This window comes from Vidua macroura, chromosome 2 (assembly GCF_024509145.1).
Source record: "Vidua macroura isolate BioBank_ID:100142 chromosome 2, ASM2450914v1, whole genome shotgun sequence".
In the NCBI taxonomy this organism is placed as follows: Eukaryota; Metazoa; Chordata; class Aves; order Passeriformes; family Viduidae; genus Vidua; species Vidua macroura.
Window position 1 is genome coordinate 92,771,977 of NC_071572.1, and position 22,876 is coordinate 92,794,852.

Below are 22,876 nucleotides of genomic sequence, written 5' to 3' on the forward strand. Positions count from 1 at the left end.
TTTTTGCAGCCATTTTATGGTAGTTTTGTCCTGTGTTTTACAAATTGTTCCTGTGTGAGTGGGAAGTCTTCTCCAGTTAGATTCTTGCCATGTTTTCTGAAGTATAATTTCTAAAGTGTATATGAAGGTACATGTTGCTAACATTTCTAAGGTGCTAGGTGAAATAGATAATCTGAATAAAGGTAAGTTAAGCTTTGATTACTTAGAGTGATTTATATCCAGGTGATAGTTATGCTGTCACAAAAAATGCCCAAACAAAATGCCACAGCTAAAGAAAACCAGTCAACCCCTGCAATTTCATCCAATTGTTGATATAATTGGCATAAAAGCCCTGGTCTGAATGTGCATAGATGCTAAAATATTTCTTTTGATGATATTGACTATCTGGGTAGATACACATAGGTTTGAAAGCACAGAGAAATCTAGAAAACTTCTGTACTTTACCTGTTTGAAAGTATTTAACAAATTTTCTTTTTTACAGCCTTTTGAATTTAATGTTCATATAATCCTTTATAAATAGTTCCATTTTTAGAGATCGTTGCTAGTGTAATAGAAATATCACTGTTAATGAGGTGCAAGTAATTCCTGCATGTTAACTTCCTCAAATCTGTTTTATTTTCTCAATTTTATGACAGTTCTCAATGCATTTGTCATAGTAATTTTTGTCTGTTTTCACTTAAGACAGTAGCTGAAGTTATTTTTTTAAACATCAAACTGAGCAGAAATGTTTTTCTCAGAGTTCTGCTGCAATTGGCTACTCAGTTCTACCTGATTTTTAAAAGCAAATTTTCAGGAGATGAGTCATAGCAAATTTGAATTTAAAATTTGTTTGGTAGGAATTTCAAGGGAGGTGTTCATTATTATGATGCGATTGAAGGTATTTATTTTGAACATATGGATTTTTATTTTTAAACAATTTCTCATTAGGACAGAATTTCCAAATTTATGTGCATATTTCAGTGGCTGACTTGTGATGGATGGCTTTGCTTACAAATAATTAGTATTCCCTGAAGTTTATTTTCTTTATTTTTTTAAAGCATTGTTTGTTATAACCAAATAGTCAGGATTGAAAGGAAACAGTCTCAGTTAAATTTTACTTGCAAATTGTTTCCTATTCCACCAATCCAGTATCATAACACAGTGTAATATCTATCTTAGTGTAGCTTTAGATGAGGGTTGTTAGGAGTGGCCTGGTTTCTCTCCTTCTTTTTCATAGCCCAGGAAGTATCGACTGGGAATGCTGGATGAGAGGATAGTTCCGGTGGGATCAAAAGCAAGAAAATCAAAGAATCCTATTGGCTGTCTGGCTGACAGGTGTAAAACAGGAGTACCCATCAATATGGTTTGGTGGAACAGAGTCACAGAAAACAATTTACAGGTAAAATTATTTTTTACTGGTAATTTTTTTCAGTGTTTTGGATGTTTTATTTTCAGTTCTGGAAAATGTTAGAAAGAGTTATTCCAAGTATGAGTTAAATAAAATATTTATTTCACTTAATAGGCATTCTGGTCCTCTAAGAAAGTGATTTGGAGATATTTAATTATCTTCACCCATTGCTGAACTATATACTTTACTTGATTTTGGTATAATCTGAGAAGGAGCAAAAGTAATCATTTAATGTAATCTAAAAGCAAACAATCACAACCTTTAATTCTCCTTTGAGGAAGATATTTACTGGTAAAATTAGTGATTGTTATTAAAGTGACTAACACAATGAAAACAGATGCCCTCAGTACAGAATTTGAAACATTGCCATCATGATGAGAAGTATAAATTCTTAATTTTTATGTTGGGATAGTTTATACTTCTCAACTTGTTTGAGAAACGTATGCAACTCTTACCATTATTTTACTTTATTCCTTGATCTTTTTCAGCTCTTGATCAGTAAGAGGGGGGGTGGTACAACTAGATTTGAATATCTCTTTACCAAAGTATCAGGTAATCCTTGGCATGAAAATGAAGAATAATTCTAGCCTAGGATGAATCTGTTTCATATCCCTTAAAGTGGAGTTTAGATGGAAATTATTACAGTGGTGGGAACTGCACCACTGCTGCTAATACTGTTTTCACTTGTGTAGTGCTTTTTATTTGTCAGAGATTATTTCAGTCTTCCTAGGAGGGTTATGTTATTTTTGGTGTTTTCAAAGTGATTGAAGTGGGTAAATTGATAATAGACTTATAATTAGAACTTGTGGCACTTCAGGATTTTCTTTCAGTTCACTGAATTTCTGCCGTGTAAGGGCCAACATGATGCTTGTATGAGCTCCTTTCCACACTGATACTAGTTTTGTGTTATTTGATGTTTGGACATCTCTGTGTTACTGAAATGAGCAGTCATGGGCAGTGTGTTGTAGGCAGCATGATGCTACATTGTTTAGGGACATTTGGACCTTCAGTCTGTCTTGCCCTTTTGCTGCTGGGGAAGCAGCACAGCCACTGATGGAGAAAAGATGAAGCTTAAAGGAAACATCGGTAGAAGGACTTGGTAAGCTTGAAGGACAGTGGTGAAAGCCTGTGAAGCAGTACTGTTTTGAAGGGAGAGAAAATTAACAAACTGAATTTTTTGTGTATGTAACAATGAATGTAAGCCATAATTAAAGACAGTTTTAAGAGAGAAGCAGAAAATTGATCTTTAGTTTTCATGTGGACATTAATGGGCAAAAAGTCCTGTTTGCACTCCTGTCCTCTCTTGTTTTCTTGCTATACAGTGATATAAACTTTGTTGTTAATCTACTCCATTTAGATTAGAAGCAAAAGAACTTAATGCTTTTGGAGTCTAGAGAGGCAGTAGCCTGAAACTTGAAGCTTCTTGCCAGGAGCAGTTGTCTTCTCAGTACCTGTGCACTCTGGAGTAGTGTTCAAAGTGTGGCACAGGGAAGGAAGCTCAAGGTCCCCATGCTTTCTGAGGTTGGCAGTGTTTGGGACTGGCTGCAGAGTACATAGCTTTTGAAGGGTGCAGTTCCAGGCTCCTTTATTGCAACAGAATCCTGGCTACATAACTAATTTAAAGTATGTGTGGCTTAAGATTTTATATTACATATTACAGTTGCATAAATTCCCATGGCGATATGGGCTTTAACAAAGCATGTATATGCACATGTGGTGGAAATACGAACAGAAGGATGTGCCAGCCATAATAAATAGAATTGCAGGAGAAATAGGAGGGATTGAAGAGCAACTGTGGGGTCTGGCAAGACTGAAGAAGCAAAGGTGTTAAAACTTGCATTGTAAAATAGTTTAACTGTTACTCCTGAATGGCTAGGAATTTATAAACCCAATCTGTTTTGTTTAAATATGGTGTTACACATACATGATTAAAAGTGAAGTCTGCAGAGTGAATTGTACTCTGGGTTGTGCATTAAAAAAGCAAAAAAAACCCCAAATCGAAGTTTGTTTTATAGTGATGTATCCTACCTTATATTAGGATACATTATATATATAGCATGTTACACAAATTCAGTGGTGGGATAGAAAGATTTGCTTTGAAATCCTTGGTGACCTCCCATGTCTTCTGGATTGCTCTGACATCATAAAATGACTCCTTTCCTGATGTCATGGCTCGCAAGGAATCCTTGGAGGAATTACAGCAATGCTCTGTAAAGTGGCTCTCCTCATATAGAACCTCTGCCCATTAAAAAAACAACAAAGAAACCCCAAAACCCAACAACAACAAAATAACATGTTAAGCTCAAGAAAGACTTCTGCATGTTTCTGTATTCCTAAGAGATATTATGAAAACTGTGCCAAAAATAAACTGGTAAAGGAGTGCCCTGTTTTATAACATGGTTGCGGGTTAGTGGTGGTTTTCTGTAACCATTACACGATTATGTAATTTGGGATGTCAGAACAGATCAGCATAAATTTGGAAGTGAAGGAGAACATAAAAAGAGAACAAAGAAGCTTGTATCCAGTTTCTAGCATGTTAAGTACATTAGCACATCCTTCTGAAATCAAATGAGATTGGCCTACTTTTTGAGCTAGGTAGCATGCTTTGGTTGAATGAGGAACCAGAACCAAGCTAATGAAGTACTATTCATTAGTACTGAAGCTGCTGCTGTACAGCTGTGTTGAGAGATGCTGAAAGAGAAATGTGAGAGAAGAGTGGTTTCCAGAGTTCCTGTGGGATCCCTGCATGGCTTTCCAAAGGCTTCATAACTTGTACATCCCTGTATTCCAGCTCACTTCTGTACTTTAAAGGCACTTTGAGGATTCCCTTATTAATTAGTGCAGCATTGAGGCCTTACAAGTTTACCACTGAGGAGCATAAAGACAAATCATGCGTATCAAAGTTTATAGTTGATGAAAAGGAATTTTGATTTTATTTCTGTATTACAGAAATCTGTTACGTGCAACTCCTTAACATACAGTAAGGCCACATGCTGCTGTGTAGTCCTTCCAGTGATGATCTTCAGCTTAGATCCTTGCTCTTGCTCAAACTTGCTCTTTGCTTTCATCTGTACATTCTTTTAAGGACCCTTGAATTGTTCTTGAGAGGGTTTTTTTTGTGATACTCACAGAATATTTTGTTTCCTCCTCTCCATGCTGTATTTTAATTTTATTTCCTTTTAATACCTGTAAAAGCGAAAAAGCCACCAGACAAAATCTGAGCTGACTGGTGACACAAATGAGTAATTTCATGGTCCTGGCCTCCTTTTGTACTTTTTTGGTTCCATCCTTAGTAATTGCATCATGGCTAAAATCAGCCTTCATTTGGACTGTATTTATAACGGTTTTTTTCACTCTGATGTACAGAAATGTAAGAATTGTTTCTGTAAGTGGAGCTGCATGGACTCAGTTTTGCGGTCTGTCTTTGGAAGTTTCTTAGCAAAGCTGTCTGAAAAGAGACATGGACATAAATAATCTGAGAACAGGGTATGTAGATGAAATTTCTTCATGGAATCATTCTGAGAATGCATGATATAGGAATTCAGGTAATAATTAGGGAAGTTGCTTCACTGCTTAAGTTTGACACATCCTTATTAATATACTGGAAGAAGGGGGATCAGATTTCAGTTGGCAAGGTTGAGAGGAAAAGGGAATGATGGCAATTTTAGCAAAGGTATCAGAAGTCACCGTAGGTGGTTTGCTAGAAATACATAATGTAGCTGACACAGCTGTACTTCCTTCTCTTTTATGCTGTTTGTTGAAAACATATTTATTAGCATTTTGAAGTTTTGTGTGTGACTTTTAATGGAACATGTACATTTGAAACTGAAATTAGACTTATTTAACACAGTGCAGACAGTGCTAGTAGGCTTATTTTTATTGTTTTGGGTTTAGAAGTACATTTGCTGCCTTTTGACATCACAGTATTGCATAATTGTTACGTGATTCTTGCATGTCCATTCTTCTGGTTACTCTTGAAAATTAATAACCATTTTCAAGACCCATTTTCTCTATGTATTTTACCAATCCTGATTTATTCTGACTACAAATTTTAAGCCTCATCTAGCATGAATAAATTACTTTATTCTGAGATGAATAATTAATTAGTAATTAAATGAAATATGTTTAAAAGCTGTACTTGTGCAAAATTTAAACATAATACAGAATGAAAAAAATGTTTTTCACTAAGATGATCTAGATTATTTTCATTCTTATAAAAGTTTAAATTTTTTAGTGTCATCTTGGGAAGTCTGGTAGGACTCTAATGGAAAAACTGTAAGAATACTCAGGTTCTAAAGCATGGTTACAGATTTTCAAGCTTACCATTGATCCAAATGTAAAGCTAAACCTGGAATTTATACTTTATTTTATGACTTGACAGAGTGAAAGTAGGATATTTTTCAAGCCAAGGATATAATACTTTGAATCATTGGCCACTAAGAATGTGGCTTTCTAATTTTGGCATATTTGCATGGTCATTGCTGTAAAATAGTTATCTACAAAGATTCAAAACTAATTAAGATATTAAGTATTAAAGAGCTAATAGTAATATTACATTCCCTCACTTGGTTTAGTCACTTAATCTAGCCTTATTATTTTAATTATTTTCATGGAAGAAAACTGTTTGCAGAAAAATGAATATTTTACTTCAGATAAAATATTTTCAAAAGCATAGAAGTTTTTAAGAACTGCAGGTTCATGTAGTTGTAATGAATTTAGATGTGGCTTGGGGCTTAAGCTTCAAATTGTCTGACAATATTTGCTAGTTTTGACCACCTATCACTAGAATTGGCTGTATTACTTTGATTAGTTTATTCTGGCTAGTGACTGTGGAACTTGAGTATTTTTCTGTATTTAGAAAGCAACTTGAAGATGGAAGGGTCTTTTAAAATGATAACCAAAAGTTAAATCACTTTTTTTACCAGTGGGAAAAGTCTTGGATTGCAGCTTCATGTTGGTAGCATCACAGAGAAGTAAAACAGGCTTTCAGAGTATAGGGTCTGTCTTCATAAATCAATGCTGTTTACTCATATACAACATTTTCATCAAAGTTATGTAAAAACAACTTAATCTTATTAGGCTTTGATGCTCATCCTGAATTGTGATATCAAAAAATGGAATGAAACTGAATTTCCATCAGACTTGACCCATTGCTGTTTGTAATTCTACAGCATAAACCATATCAGTCCTAGCAGATTACTGGGTTTGACTCTTTCACTTGGATAAATTAAAATACCAGTTAACCTGGAGCTCTTTCTTAAAGTGAAGCTGCATTTAAAAATTTTGATGGTTATAGGTAACTTCTAGTAAGAAAGTACCTTTTTGTAAATAAGTCACATTGTAGTAAGTAAGTAACTTTTAGACATGAAAACTGGTCTATGAAAATTTGCAGAATGCATTTAGAAATAAGAAGCATCTCTATGCTGTAGGAGTTTGAATCAGTAGGTGAAAATTATAAGAGTTTAGCCAGAATACCCTGGATGGGATTTTGGGAACTCTCTCAGTTGCTCTAGAAAGTCTGAGTTACCTTTCAGAAGGTGTCTTTTTCTGTGCTTGTGTGCTTCTAATGGCATGTCCCACCCTTGTTGCCTGGTTGACACAGTATTTAGATGTGATAGAGCTGTGGATGTGTCATTGCTACTTTTAGCAGTGGAAAAATGTAGATCTTGTGGTTCCTTGGAATTAAGTTCTTTTAGCAAAATGATACAAATTCTGTCCCTCGTTCCCAGTTGTTCTGTTTGATGACTATTTAGCTCTGTCACTGTTTGGAAAAGTTGTACTCTACCACCTTTGCAATTTTTTCCAGTTTCAGTGCAGATTTTGCTGAATGGTTGCATGCCAGTTTTTATGTAAAGGAACACTATTCTCTTAGTTATTCCTGCACCTAAATTCAGATAAGTCCAGAATATTACCTTTTGAGTATAAATGGGTCAGTTAGGTGTTTTCAGTCTGTATAATTCAACTTATCATTTGTTTTGCTGTATTAGTGTACATTTTAACATGTTTTCCTTAACTGTGATAAAAGCGTTTAAAAATTCATGTGAACTCTTTACCCTTTTAATATGTTTTACTTCATAATCTGCATATTTACTTATAGCTGTTCCTTGAATATTCAGAAACATGCACATGTAAGGTGACAAATAAAGTGGTAGTTGATATCATAAAGTGGATGGTGGTTAAAATTCACTGTGTGATTAAAGGTAGAATATTTTTGCTATTTGCTTTTAAACCTGAGCATCTTCTTCAATTTTACAACTTTGAGAACCTTCTTTTTCAGTGTATTGAAATACATTAATACTATGATATTTGGCAGAAATAGTCAAATAAAGGTATTAAAACCCAGTTAACAGAAACTCTTCTCAAATACTTTCTTCACTGTCTAAATTGATGCTTACGCTTCACTTTTAATTTGGCTCTACCTTACTTCTCTGATGCCACTTTATATTGGTAAAATCAATATTGGTAATTTAACTAACAGTTGATGTATTTGGTTATTTTAAAACTGCCTGAAACCAAAGTAGTCCAATATAATTTTCTGTAGAAAACCATTATGGATTATCTTAACAGTATCCCTTGTCTATTGGGAGCTGTTGCTGTCTTCTTATTTTACCTAACTTTAGACACTTTGGAGAGGTACTGTGCAAATTACTTAATAAAATAAATCCTGCAATTTAATAATCGTCAAGATTTTTGGTGTGTTCATGTAATAACTGATTTTATTTCTTGGCTTAATGTAGTTTTTGTTCCACTCCTATCATTTGTAATTGGCTGTTCAATGATAAGCTTTTAGCCTTTTCAGCTCTAACTGGGATTTTCTTTTTCTAACTCTCCCTGCCCCAAATCAAACAAAAACCTCACCCTCAAAACAAATACCACAATCCCAAACTACAAAACTGTCTGCACTGATTTTAATAGAAATTAAAAACTGCTCATGTGTTTGTTTTATGTTCTAACAAATACTGTATGTTTCACCATCATTCTGCTTATATTTTTTTCCATGGCATCAAATTAGACTATTATTAAGGGTGCTGGATAAATGAAACAGGTAATTAAAGCAGTAGTTTTCACAAAGAAACGGAACATATCTATTTTAAATGGAGGCAGGGGTGACTTTTCTAGTAGGAATAATTTTTACTCCTTTAATTTGAAATTGCTGGTTAGTTTGAGATGAAATTGCTGAAGTCACGGGGGAACAGTCTGCAGCTGTGGCAAAGCTTTCTCAGTGTCAAGTCTGTTCTCCAACTTGTAATGTAATGCTTATGGAAAGCCTTTTGCAAAATGTTGAATGAGTTTGTAGACTAGCTGCTCATATGGAAAGTTTGCTTATAACACTTCAGACATAAGCTAAAAACACGTCTAATTTGTTCATGCAGACCAGCTTCCAGTATTCTTTGCTCTCTTCAGCAAGCTGTATGTACCTTAAAAATACCCCCTGTACTAGTAGGCCTGTCTAGAAAGTATTTTCTACCAAATAAATCCCTTCTCATTCGAAATAAACATTTAATTTATTGTTTTTTAAACAGACACCAAATCCTTCTGCAAGTGAGTTTATTCCTAAAGGAGGATCAACTTCCAGGCTGAGTAATGTATCCCAGTCAAGTATGTCTGCCTTCTCTCAAGCCTTGTTCTCTCACCCCTCCATGGGAAGTCCTGCTACTGCTGGGTTAGCACCAGGTAAGTTGAGAGTAATGATTTATAGTACAGTGGGGTTTTTTTGTCAAACATAACCCTATATATATATAGTTATCAGATTTATCGGGTATGAATGTAGCTATCTCCTACTTCAGCTCTTAATTTTAAGACAATCATTAAAAAGCAGAGGAATTTTGGATTTATATTCCAGTAGTATGGAAATTACACTGCAGGCTGTGAAATCTGCTCAGCCACAGCAGCATTGAAATTAACAACTTTGCCCTTTTTGGGGAAAAGCATTGCTGAGTTATCACATACTGTGTCCTAAGTGGCTCTTGCCAGAGCAGTACCTGAAAAGGATTTAAACTACCCATAGTCTAGAGATGCATTGTAGTGTACAATGCATGTGATCTTGGTTTACTACACACCAATGTGCTCTTTTTATTTGTTTCTAGACTGCGTGATGTAGAAGTAATCTTTTCAGTATTAATGAGTGTATATGAGGACTTAAAAATGTGGATTAAAATCACAAAGTAGAAGACAAGCTAATTCTATAATACTGTGCCTTGCAAAATAGTGTTAATTTTATTTTATCTGTCATGTGTAATCTCACTTTTAAGACCAATTTGTAGTTATTTCCCAGGTTTAAAACTCTGAAATATGTTCCATGCAGTCATATAATTGAGTGACAGATTTTTTTTTACACATTTAATAAGTTCAAGTCCTTCATGCATCTTTTAGTCTTCTGATCTTAAGATGTTAACTTAATTCTAATAATTTTGTTTAAATAAGATTAAAGTATTTTTAACATATAGTCATCAGCAAATCTGGATATTCACACTGCAGATTCTTTAATGAGTTTCTGTATGTACTTAAACCTCCAGCAGTCTCTTGTGGCTACCAAAAAGCATTAGGTAATTGCCAAAAGGTGGATGGACAAATGCTATAAATGATTTTTTGAAATATCTATAGGCAATTACCATTTATTAAAATGAACCTCACTCTTTCTTGATGCCAGTGTCAATGGGAAAGAAGCCAGCATTTAACTTGCATGTATAAACATAGCACAGCAGGCTAGGAAAGTGATTGATACTTCTGCTGACCAAATGAACATGTTGTGGAACTGTGTCTGCTTGATCCTATATTGTGCTGTACCATCTTATTGGAAAACTGTTGTGTTTATATGCCTCTCAGCCTTGTCACCTGGATTGAAAAGTGTGTAAAGGATTAAATAGAATACAGTAAAATGATCTACTTTTGGAAAGTGTCCAGTGGGGTCTCAGAGGGATCCTTCACAGTCCAATTTCTTTACTATCTGTAAGTAATACTTGAAAGGATAAGTAACACTGATGAAAGAAGTTCACACAACAATTTCAGCTCCTAGAAATAAATATAGATACCAATGCTGCATACTTTCTAGCCTCAAATACTACTGTTTGTTTATGGACAAGAGGGATGGGGGAGTATTCATAAGCGGTAACTTCAGGCAGAGTTGGCTTGTTTCCCTTGCTCTTCTTGTATAACTAAAATGAAAATATAGTTCAAAGTTGTGATCTTGATTGGATTCTCTGAATTTTTCTAGAAGCTTTTCTTCTCTCACTGAGTGCAGAATTCTCTGAACCTAAGTGTCTTATGTAAATACTGCTCACAGACATTTATTTTTATTTAAAAGTCAACATTAAAGCTGTCAACAGGTTCCATCCACAGAAATTCTTGTTACCTCAAAGTCATCTAGGAGGTGGTCTTTCTAAAAAATTAAGCTCTTAAATAAGAAAGCAGTATCTTTGTGTGGGGAAACTTCACCACTTAGATCATACTGGGTAACAGAATAAAAAATTCTGAAGTTGTCATGAAAAAATGGTTGAGATATGTTAGGTTTCAATAAGTGAAAACAGTTTCAAATAAAAGCCATATAAAGAGTTTATAAGAATTTTCATTTGAATAAAGATAAGTCTCCTTCTATAGTTAAAGGGTGCATACTTTCCAGTAGACTAACTTTGTGGATTTAAGTATTTATGTGAGATTAAGATTGCTTATTGTAATTTAGAGGGTACTGGAGGCAATCAAAATTTCATGAGCATTAAGGAAATGTAGTAGGAGTATTTAAGACTTCCATAGTTTTATTCACCCATAACAAAGTAGGTAAATTACGAAAACAGTCCTTTGATTTTCTTCTTGATGATGAAAATTGTAAGTTCTTTCACATATCTAATTTCTGAGATTTCCCTAAAGGTAGGTGCAAATTAAAACCACTTTTGACATCTAACATTTCTTGTCCTTGGAAAATATTTGTTCTGCCTGTCTTGTCAACAGTATTGCAGAAATAGTGAAAAATATGACAGGGGAAACCTCAAGTGCTTTAGTGGGTAACTTGTTGGATCCATGCTTGACATATCAATTAGGATGTAGCATGAAAGAAGGTTACTCCTATATTCAGATGTTTACTTATCTAAGTGCTTTCTAGGGTAATCTCAACACAGAGTCATGTTCATCTTGGTGGCCTTTAATAGAGTATGGAAATAGAGTGATATAAAATGCAATTTACAGAAGTGGTGGGAGAAAATTGTTTCACTGAAGAGTTGTAAACAGATCTCATTTATTGTTTCCAAACTCTTTTTCATAAACTCACCTGAATACTACCTTATTGCTCCTCCCTTTCCTTGCTAGCAAACATACCCTGTTTGTCGTTTGTGTGCGAAATCTAGTAAGAAGTTGACAAACTTCAAATAGCACTTTTGCTTACAAGCTTATCTTACCCAGTCCTGCATAGCTGTATTAGAGTATTAATGTGATTAAAATATGCAACACAGTGTATGAAAGAAATTCATGAATGTCATCAAAGTGATAAGACATCATTGCTGTGTTGAACTTGAGAGAGAGCAGATGTATAGCCCCCACTCTAGTAGTGAAAAATGTCTAGGTTATACTTAAAGAATGATGCCTTTGTCACTGATAGAAGTGACAGCAAATTGCTGTTGCTTTTATATTTAGTCCAAGTCAGGTTCTGAGCTATGCAGAATGTAGGAGATCCCATTTCTGCCATTGTGAACCTGCAGGCTTAGGAGCCACGAGTGCAAAGGTGTTGTGCTTGTGTCACATCTCCATTGTGATGAGCTGCAGGATTGTAGTTCTCAGAGCCCACAGCCCCATCTGGAGATGGAGCACTTTCAGCTGAGGTGGTTTGTGTGGCTGAAGGCCCCAAGAGCTTGTTCCATCCTCCTGGATCAAATATGGTGTGGAGGAAGTTCTGCAGCCATTCCAGAATAATGTAAGAACAGAAAAAGGCAAAGAGACTCTAAAATTATGTTTTTTTCCAACTGAAACTGAAGAGGAAGAATTGATGATTCAAATTGTTTAGGGAATGAAGCAGATTTAATTAACTTGAAAATAAACAGCTACAATGCTAATGACCTGATAGAAAGCTTACAATAAAAATAAATAGTTAATGAATTTAAGGATGCTACTTTAAGTTCTTGAAATAATCTGATATTATAATTTACTTTGCTTTGTCATTCTTCAAAATTTGCCTAGTAGTCTGAGATATCTCTAAAGTACAGAACATTAAAGTGATAAAGTGTTAAATGTGCTAAGTGTTAATTTTTCACCTCTGAATGTGTTACAAGCATTAGAGGCATAAGGGATATGGTTGTAAACTAGTAAATTTGCAGGCAAAACTTGAAGGTCTTTTTTTAGCCTGTAATGCTGTAGGCCAGCTGATTTGCATACATGTGAGCTTGCTTAATGAAATCCTGCCTCACTGAGTTGTGAATTCTCATTAAATCAAAAAGTTGTTGATACTGAGTCATTAAGAAATCATGCTTAATGCCCTTTGATCCTGATTATCTGTGTGAATTATCAGATTCAAAATACAACCTAGTTTTAATTCAAATACACTGTGTGCTACAAAGCTTTATTAGAAACATTAATCTCATAAAATATCTTTGGGCATTCTCTCAAATGTGTGTCAAAGTCTGCCATTTCCCTTTCCTTAGTCACAATGAAACTTCAAAAATAAAAAACAAGGCAATAAATGAAAATATGAGACTAAAGAGGGATATGTAAATATGATCTCTCTTTTTACAGAATAAGAAGGCATTCGGAGCTGCCGGTGTGTGTAGGTAGCCTGCACATTCACTGTGAATGTTGGGAAAGGATCTTCAAATCCCACAACCATTTCCATGTTGGTGTGACAACACCATGACAGCTGCGTACTGTGGCACCTCTTTTTAGACAGAAAAGTGAAAGAAGCTCTTTCCCCTTGCAGTTCATCTTTTAAGATTGTATTTGACTGCTTTATTAAGTGTATTAAGATTCCCCAAGACAAGGAATGGAGAGGGACAATTTGAAACAGGCTTTTGATGTCTGTCATAGTATTCCTGTTGGCATTTGAATTTTAATACAGGGGAATTTTGAACCCTGTTGTAGGGAAAGTTTAATATTATTTATTGAGATCACTGATATGAATGAGATATATATACATGTGTATCTATATGTATATGTGTGTGTATATATATATGTAAATCATAAGAAGATTTTTAAAAGCTCATTTTTTCTTAGGCCCTTAAGTGAATTGCAATTTATATAAACTGTGCTGTTAAAACCAGCCTAATATTCTGTAAGGTCTGGTTCTGTTGTTACTACTGTATGTTTAGTAGCATCTTTTTTCTTGAGTATGAGTCGAGAGGACTATATAATCACTTGTTTTTGAAACTATTTTTCTTTTATTTTCCTCTAATACCATTTGTCATGATTAAATATTATTATTAGTGTGCTTTTAACTGATTGAAATACTAATGAAGTTGGTGATATCTGCTTGAGTTTGTGCACTCTATTAGCTGCCTGAAGTACTTAAATATGCATAGTTTCACTGTATTAAGAGTTTTTCTTTTTTGTTGTTGTTGTTATGCTGGGCTTTCAGTAGTTATTTAGATTGTAAATATTGCAGAATGTAATGCAAGTCTCTCAGAAGAATCTGTCACCTTCAATATTTGTTGTCTCAAACTGTCTGTACCCACCACAGCACTAGGAGCAAAATTCTTGTAGCATTTGTAGTATATTGTTCTAGTAGAATAATACCAAACTCTAGTCAAGCTTCTTTTATCTCCTGAACTCACTATGCATATTGGCAAATGAGGAGGCCATATATTCTGCCTGCCAGATGATTTTCACTGAACTCTCAATGTCCTTTTAAAATGAGACCTAACTAGACTGGAAGGCCATCTGAAAGGATTTGTGTAATGCTGTGATCTTTTTCTTTCAATCTTGCATTGATACCTGTGCAAAGACGTTAAGGATTTATGTGTGTAACTATTCTTTGGCAGGAATCAATTTTTTAAGAAAGTAAATCTTGAAGTGGAAATTGTTTGAAATTGTATCTGTAAAAGTCACTAGAGGTCTTTTTTTCTTCTGGGAAACTTGTAGTAGAAGGTCACAGTATAATTTTAGCGAGTTGCAAGTCTTCACTTTTCTGTACGATATTACTGTCTTGTACCTATAGTGTTTATTTGAAAGCAGACAGGTCTTCAGTTAATTTTACATCAGTATATATGAAGGCTGCTGAGTTCTTATTTCATGATCCTTACAGTTGGCTGTTTTAATGAGTTACTCTTGAAGCCATTTAGTCTGGGTTGAGATTATGTGGTTGCGAGGACTTCAGTTTATTAACTGCTTTATTGGAATAGAGTGAAAAAGACATCAGTAGCTTTCCATAGATGAAGAGAACTCTTAGTTATCATAAACTGTAGAGTTGCTTCAGTTTAATGGCCACTTTAGTAATCCTTCAGCTTTTAATACTAATACAGTGTTTCCTTTGAAATTGATCTTTTCCTCCAGTAGATTAAGAATACATCTGTGTTTTAGTCTTTTGTTAACAATGTAACAATATTTACAGAGCTGTTGAAATATTGACATATTACTCAGTCACTCTAGGTAACTTCTACCATAATGAAAACTTACTTTTCTTCTGTAGCATAAATTGGTACTATCAAAATATGTAACATTTTAGAGTCATACAGATTTTTAGAAGACTACTTATGTTACCATTTAGCAGTGCCTATTATTCTTCATTTTTTAAGTTAGTGCACTGATCAGCAATATTCTACAATACTGCTTATCTACAAGGTGTGTGTACACACATGGATGTGTATTAATACAAAGAAAAGTTCCAGCCTACAAAAGTGCAGATTTTTTTCTTTCATATTCTTGTATTTCACAGTTTTATAAAAAGAGTAAATGACTTAAAAGACACAATTAAAAAGAAAGGCATATGATCTTACCACAGTTACATTTTAAAAAGTCTTGTTCATTTTGTTGGAACTACTCACTTTTGAGGAACAAAAGAGAATTTTGCTGAATTAATAAACATGGTTTTTGAGATATCAAAGGAGTAAATGAGAGGAACTAAATGAAAGGGTACAAATATTCTTTTAATATCATTAGGATAATATAGCTTCAGAGTAATTTTTCCCAAGGTACTGCTTACTTGTTAATACTGAAACTTATTTGCTTTTGTTTTAAAAAAGAAAAAAATGAAATGTAGGAGGGATGAGATTACTTTAGGGACACGATACGAGTGTGAAATCACTCCTACACATTACTGATGATGCATTTTGAGAACTCTGCATGCAGTAACTCATGATTGAAGTTAAATAAACTGGTTTATGTAACTAAAAAGTGTGTATGCAAAAAAGGTTCCTCTTGCTTTCATTAGTTGGATATTTGCTTAAATTGCTCTGGTTACTAGAGTTTACATAATTAATTTCATCAAGTATCTGAGTAATAACTAACAATTCTTAATGACAGAAGAATTCTCAGCTGTCAATAGAATGTTACATATGAAAACTGTGTACCTTCTATCCTTTCAAGGAAAAGATTTAGTATGACTAATACAATTCTGACTATATAGATGAGAAAGTACATCCCAGTCTGAACTGAGCAATAATACCTTTCAAAGCTGTTTTCCTTGGTGTTAATCTGAACACCTGAATGTGTCAGATCTTCTGCTAGTAAGTAACTCTAGAAGTTTTTTTTGAAGGGTTCTCTTCCTCAGCAGCACCCTGGAATGTCTATTTTGCACCTAATTTTTATAAGTAAGCAAATCTGAGAATTCTGCATGCAATAACTCTTAAAGTAATTAGACTGTTTGGTAACTAAAAAGTATGTATGCAAAAAAGTTGCCCTTGTTTTTCTCATTTGGTGTACTTTGTTTAGAAGCAGAGTTTCTTAGGCATCAGCGGAGTTGCCCCTGTAATGTTGAAGGTGAACAACAGCCAATAAAGTAATTTCAAATAAATGAGAAAATTCCAACAGGAATGTTTAATAGACTTCGTATCATGAGATGTCACCTATTTTTACATATCAAATAGATCTTTTGGAGGATGACTTTTGAATTTAATAATTGCAGGAAAATAGGTGATTACTCTCCTGAAGTTATTAATAGTACCATTTTGTGTATTACTAACACACTTATTTGTGTGCTGTATTACTGGAGATATTTATAGCTGTGGAGTTCTAATAAAAGGTACATACATAATTAGGTGAAGTGAGTTACAGCTAAGCAAACTCCATTGACTGCTCATGTAACTGTTAAGTAAACACTCACATAGTCATTAATACTTTATCTTTTTGCAGTTTAATGAACTATCTTTTAGACACAGCATTTATTTTGACTTGTCTTCCTTTTTCAGCTACTTAGGTTTTTCATTTCAGTTCTTCATGTATTTATTGTAAGTTCCCAAGCCCTGTTTCCTAAAATAAGCAAAAATTTTGGGGAAAAGATATCTGTTCAGTCATGCTCTTACTGTTTTATCTCTCAAGGATTTTTATATCTATATGAAGAGTTAAGTGTCTCACCTGCTCAGAATGTTGTTGGTAGTGAAGGCTGCTTTTCTCAAATTGCTAAATTTTTTTGATGACAGATTTGATCAAGAATGTCTTGTGTTTCTTTAAGGAATGTCACTGTCAGCAGGATCTTCTCCTCTTCATTCTCCCAAAATAACTCCTCATACATCTCCTGCTCCTCGAAGAAGAAGTCATACTCCTAACCCAGCAAACTATATGGTGCCTACTAGTGCCTCTGCGTCTGTCGCTAACGCTGTCTCTCAGCCTCCATCTACTGGCCAGGTGATCCAGAAGGAAACAGTGGGTGGAACAACATACTTCTACACTGATACTACTCCAGCACCTCTCACAGGAATGGTATGTTGGCTTTCAATACACAACTGGAGTTTGTAAGTGCTGAGTTGGTTGATACTACAGATGTTATTTTTAATACTATAAACCACTTAATCTGTATGAAGATGAGGCCTTTTAGTTATTTCAGTTATTCTCCAAAAATCACTGAAATATAAGGACCAGAGAAATTTTTATATATTTCTACAACTGTGTAGAGCTTTCTGGGGTTTTAATACAACAATAGCAAGAAAGCATTCTATATGTCTCAGTGGATACATACATAACGAGAAAACATCAAAAAGTCAGATTTTTTTTTTGATAGGTTAAATAACTCATATTTTCAGTGATGGGGAAAAGGCAGTTGGAAAACTATGGAAATAATTATGTACATACATATATACACATACACCTCCCTCTCCCTTGAAATCTTTAGAAGTGAATACTACATAAAAAATGGTAACATATCTGACAATATATCTGTAACTCATATGGTACGTGAGGATTTCATAGTTTCAACTGAAAGAGTGAGAAAACTCTTCATTTACTTTATCCTTAAGGACTTTAAAAAACTTCTTGAAATATTTTATTTTTAGGTTTTTCCAAACTACCACATCTACCATCCAGCTGCACCTCATGTTGCTTACATGCAGCCAAAAGCAAATGCACCTTCCTTCTTCATGGCAGATGAGCTCAGACAGGTAAGATGTTAGAGTGTTTAAAGGAAAATTTAATATCTTGGCCAAAAATAGAAAATTGTTAATGGTAGAACAGAAGTAGACACTTGCAATCTGTGCAGTCAGTTTTCCCTGTGGAGAATTTGGAAAATCAAATCTTGTAATAGGTGGAATACAACAGAGGGTGGGGTGAGTTACAACATATATAACTGCAATCTAATCTGCATGCCATGATTTACTATTCTGCTCAGTACTATTACGGATGTGGTTTTTTTGGTGTGCAAGGGTTTATTTTCGTAGCATTATTTTAAGCTGAAATACTACTCAGTTTTAAAGTCTTCCACTGAAATGGAAGTGTATGCAGGTGTTAGTTGAAGAGCTCTTCTCAGGGTTCATCATCTCAAGGCTGGCTGTGAGTGTTATTAATTTCAGCTTTACTGTAGTAGTGCCAGCTATAGCAAATGTCTTCTGAAGCTCCTTCAACAATTTAAGTATTTTATCATTCAAAATTTGAAGCTATTGATCTTCTGACCCTCTCTGCCCTAGACACATAAATTCTCTATTTTAATACATGTAGCTAGTACTTCAAAGACAGTGTTTTCTTAAATTATCAAAAATAATGAGCTGAATTACAATGTTCAAAACTTAACTTAATTTTTCCTTCAGGAACTCATCAACAGACACTTAATAACTATGGCCCAGATTGATCAGGCTGATATTCCTGGTAAGTAAGTGTTTCTCAAAACTCTAAACAGTGATCATGTTTTTCTGCAACCATGTACATTCATCTATATTAACAAGCTCTTGCAAAAACTGCCACCTGTTTTTATTTTTTCATGGAGCTTTAATCATCAGCCTGGGCCATGGTTAACCAAATGCAGTGTTTCAGAAATATGAATTGTTCTTTCTGTCTTCTATTGTAATTTTCTTCCGTTTTGAACTCCATAATGGTTAAGAATAGTTCAAATTGTTGAGAAAGGAAAAATCATTAAGACAGTTAAGCCTTGTGAAGAAGAGTTTTGTCTTACTTTGTAGATATTAGGTACTTCTTTAAATGATGCATATATTTTTCAAATGTTGGATGTAAACATTTTGTTTGTTTTGAAGTGACTTGGCTGTTATATCAGAGAAGGTATTGTACTAGCTGTCAGGCAGAAGAACCATATACTATATACTGTGATTTGGCTTTTGGGGAATTTACATTATTCATCTTGATTTAAACAATTTTTACTTGCAGTATCTTCTCAAATATGTGCATAATATGATAATGATGCAGTTAAAATAGTGCAGTTTAGTGTGAGGGTAATCTCTTAATCTGATTTGAAAACCTTTAGCACTTCTCTCTCCCTGTTTTATAAACCACTACAATAAAACACATAAGACTGATACTTGCTTTTTTTTCTGATGAAAATGCAGTTCTTACTATGGTATGAAGTCTGCATGGAAATTGGTGCTTATGATTGAATCAGTAGAGGAAAAACACCAAAGAAATATCATTTGTAAGGGTGAATTTCTAAGGTAAATGAGAAAATGGCAGATGGAATGGAAATGGCATCTATTTTGTTGATTTTACTTGGTGTAACACTTTTTCTGAAGACAATAATTTTAGGTCAGAGACTTCATTTCTGGAAACCTACCAATATGTTGTTGTTAAAGCAAAAATAGTGAATTTTAACTTCAAATGCATCTAAAAGTTGGTGGAGATAATTTATATATTAGTGAAAGTCATTTTAATTTTCTCTGCTACTCAGTAATTTTCTCAAAGTCAGCTGAGGCCTAATGTGTTTCTGTGTATTTTAGCAGTTCCTGCGGAAGTGGACAGCTACCACAGTCTCTTTCCTTTGGAACCACTGCCACCACCCAATCGGATACAGAAAACGAGCAACTTTGGGTACATCACATCATGCTATAAAGCTGTAAATAGTAAAGATGATCTGCCATATTGCCTTCGGAGGATACATGGTGAGAAAAATTGGGTTGTCTCAGCAGGACTAGCATTCCTAAGCATACCAGTCATATTTTAGTGTCTGGTTGCTTCTCAGCAGTTGCAGATGAAATGCTAAAGCAAAAACTTCTCATTCTAAACATTATACTTTAAACCATGGGTTTCATTTTTTCCCTAGGTTTTCGTCTTGTTAACACAAAGTGCATGGTATTGGTTGACATGTGGAAAAAGATTCAGCACTCAAATATCGTAACCCTGCGTGAAGTGTTTACCACTAAAGCTTTTGGAGAACATTGTAAGTTTTTTCTTTCCCACTGCCTTTCCCCCCCACTCCCCTTAGCTAATGTGTTGATACTTTTTCCAAATATGCTTGAATTAGTAAATATCACCTGTTTCTATTTTTAAGCTCTGGTGTTTGCATATGATTTTCATGCTGGAGGAGAGACTATGATGAGCAGACACTTCAATGACCCTAGTGCTGATTCCTATTTCACAAAACGGAAATGGGGTAAGGAAACCACACTATGATGTAATACTTCTATATGCTGTTTCCAATACTTCAGCAGTAAACATTGGTCACAAATAGTTGTTCAGCTTATTTTTTTGGTTAATCAGTTCTGTCATACCGTAAGCTGATTGATATGAGAGAGTTTCTTCACCTCCTATTTGTAAAATTTTTTTAAATTGTCATATAAGTATAAAATTGATGTCAGCATGTAAGGGAATTACAACTCTTAGAAAGAAAAATAAGTTGGAACAAAATTGGGAGCCATGAGTTCTAGTGTCCTTATTGCAGGTCTGTCACCAAGTAACACCTAACATTTAATGGTGATGATTCCAAAATTCAAAAGATAAGCTATACCAATTTGATGCTTACTGTTTAGGTGTCCTACCCTTCTGTTTTTTTCCTCACTGTGTATTATGAGGAATAATTAGACAGTATTTTATTTGATGATTTAAAATCTAGTGAAGTACTAGTTCAGACAAGAAATGAATTGAAAAATCCATGTACCATATTCTTTTCAGACACCAACTTCACATCTTAGGTCTGAATTGGTTTTTTATGATGTTTATACATAGCTTCAATGGAATTGCTAAAACTACATCAATGTTCTTAAATGAGATCTGTCACAGAATGGTCTGTGGCTCAGCAAGTAGCCCAGTAGAGCTCATATGTTTGTGGCTAAAGCCTTTTCCTCTCCAAAGCAGTGTGCTGTCAATCATTCTTCCTGTTAGGACCAGTTCATGACCCCTGCAGTCTTACAAGCTGCAGTCAGGTGTTTGCAACACAAACAGTGCCATGCTGAGAAAGAGAGGTGGTCACTGCTGAATGGAATCACAGAAAGACTTAAGGTAGAAAAATACCCTGCGGGGCTTTTTTGGACCAACTTCTCGCTTGATGCAGGACCAGCCCTGAAATTACATCCAGCACTAGGAATAACCAGATGACTCTGACAAGGCCTGTTTTTGTTTTTTTTTAATTAGAGAAGATCTTCTCTAAATGTCTTTAGGCTGCCAGCATATGAAGAGAAACAGAAGCTAAGGTTTTTTTCTTTCTTGTATCTTTTGAAATTAGAGCTTTTAGCTGTGAATTCAAACTCTTTCAAAAGTTGAGATCTAGAACTTCACTTGGCTATCTTTTACATAAGAGTATAGTGGTTTGGTAGTGTGTGAATATGTTCAAAGGCTTGAAGAAAACCTTATATACGCTCAAAGACTTGTGGATACCTTATATACTGCATAATTCCCACTGACTTTGCACTGAGCTGACCATTATAAGTGGAGATGGAGCTTGATTGCCACCACTGATTTTGGTGGTAATATCTCAGATGGAGGAAATCCTAGTTTGTTGTGTCATATCCTGTGGCAAATCAGAGTGCAATTACAGATTCAGTGAGCCTGATGTAAAACTAATTTGGTGAGATAAAACTGGAAGATCTACTGCTAGGTTAATGACTGTTACGTGCAGGACTAGACTTCTGAGCCTTTCCCAGTCAAGGTTTTCAATTTCCATGTGAATCAGTCCTTGTTATGTTTTTGTATCTCACTAAAGAATCATAGTAGAATGATGTCTGTTCTAGGTAAAATAATAGGAGTTACAATAAAATTCTTTGGAACGCATTCTTTTGTCACACTGGAAAACAATTAAGTTATGGTCCTATAAAGGGCAATCATGTCTCATTAATCTATCCAAGTTCTTTAAAGGAAGATCCAGTAGATAAGTCCTTGGAATTTTCAATGAAGTCCAACAGAGTCTTTAAAAGAGCCTAATTAGTTGCGTGGCAGAGAAGGTTCTCAGGTCAATGCCTGGTTAGAACATTGGAAACAGAAAGAGTGAACAGTGAAGATCACTGACGGGTCTCACAAGAAGATGTCCTGGGAGTTGTATTTCTTAACACATTCACTTGTTTGCTCTGAAGATAAATGGTCTGTCAAAGTTTGCTGGTAATACCAAATTATTTGGATTGTTAAAAACAAAGGCCAATTGTGATTGATTGCAGAAGGATCTTACAAGACTGGAACTCCTACTGATAACAGCAGGTGATGTAATGTAAACCAGTGTGATCAAAGGAAAAATGTAACTAGCTTTAAACATGAAGTGATGGCCTCTGTTGTGACTGCTGCCGCTCAGTAGTAGGTCTGGGACCACAGTTAAGTAGATTGAAGAAAGTACTGTCCTCTTGCTGAATAGCTGGAAATAGGTTGATGTAGCTTATTAAGAAAAGGGCAGTGAAATGGTAGACATTGTATTCAAGATGTGTGTGCCTGATAGACTCCTATCTGTAGCTGTGTTCCTCCTCATGCATTTTGAAGGGTGTAGAAGAGCAGCAAAGTTGAGATGAGGTGACAGGGATTATCAAAACTGTGGAACAACTGGATGAAGAACAGCAGAGTGGAATAATGCTTTTCATGCTTTTAAAGATGGAAAGGAATATAATGGGGTTAAAAATGACTGAAATATGGCCTGAAAAATCATCTGGAATAATGAAGAAATTAATAAAAAACTTTATTTCTTCCAGCCTAAAACCAAGGACTTACCAATGAAACTAGACAGGTAGCAGATTC

The 22,876-nt window shown here is 34.7% G+C and overlaps 1 protein-coding gene across 6 annotated transcripts in view; it reads left to right on the forward strand.

Annotated features, from left to right (window-relative positions):
• The window catches only part of PAN3 (poly(A) specific ribonuclease subunit PAN3), a 78,863-nt gene that overhangs the window by 33,494 nt on the left and 22,493 nt on the right, over nt 1–22,876 (forward strand). For 5 of the 6 annotated variants that reach the window (XM_053971961.1, XM_053971966.1, XM_053971963.1 and 2 more), the window contains 8 exons: nt 1,217–1,378; nt 8,911–9,061; nt 16,968–17,215; nt 17,785–17,889; nt 18,532–18,589; nt 19,666–19,827; nt 19,989–20,105; nt 20,217–20,318. In XM_053971961.1, the coding sequence (XP_053827936.1) occupies nt 1,217–1,378; nt 8,911–9,061; nt 16,968–17,215; nt 17,785–17,889; nt 18,532–18,589; nt 19,666–19,827; nt 19,989–20,105; nt 20,217–20,318 (1,105 nt within the window). The remainder of the gene's footprint in view (nt 1–1,216; nt 1,379–8,910; nt 9,062–16,967; nt 17,216–17,784; nt 17,890–18,531; nt 18,590–19,665; nt 19,828–19,988; nt 20,106–20,216; nt 20,319–22,876) is intronic. The other variant, XM_053971962.1, reaches the window with a different exon arrangement.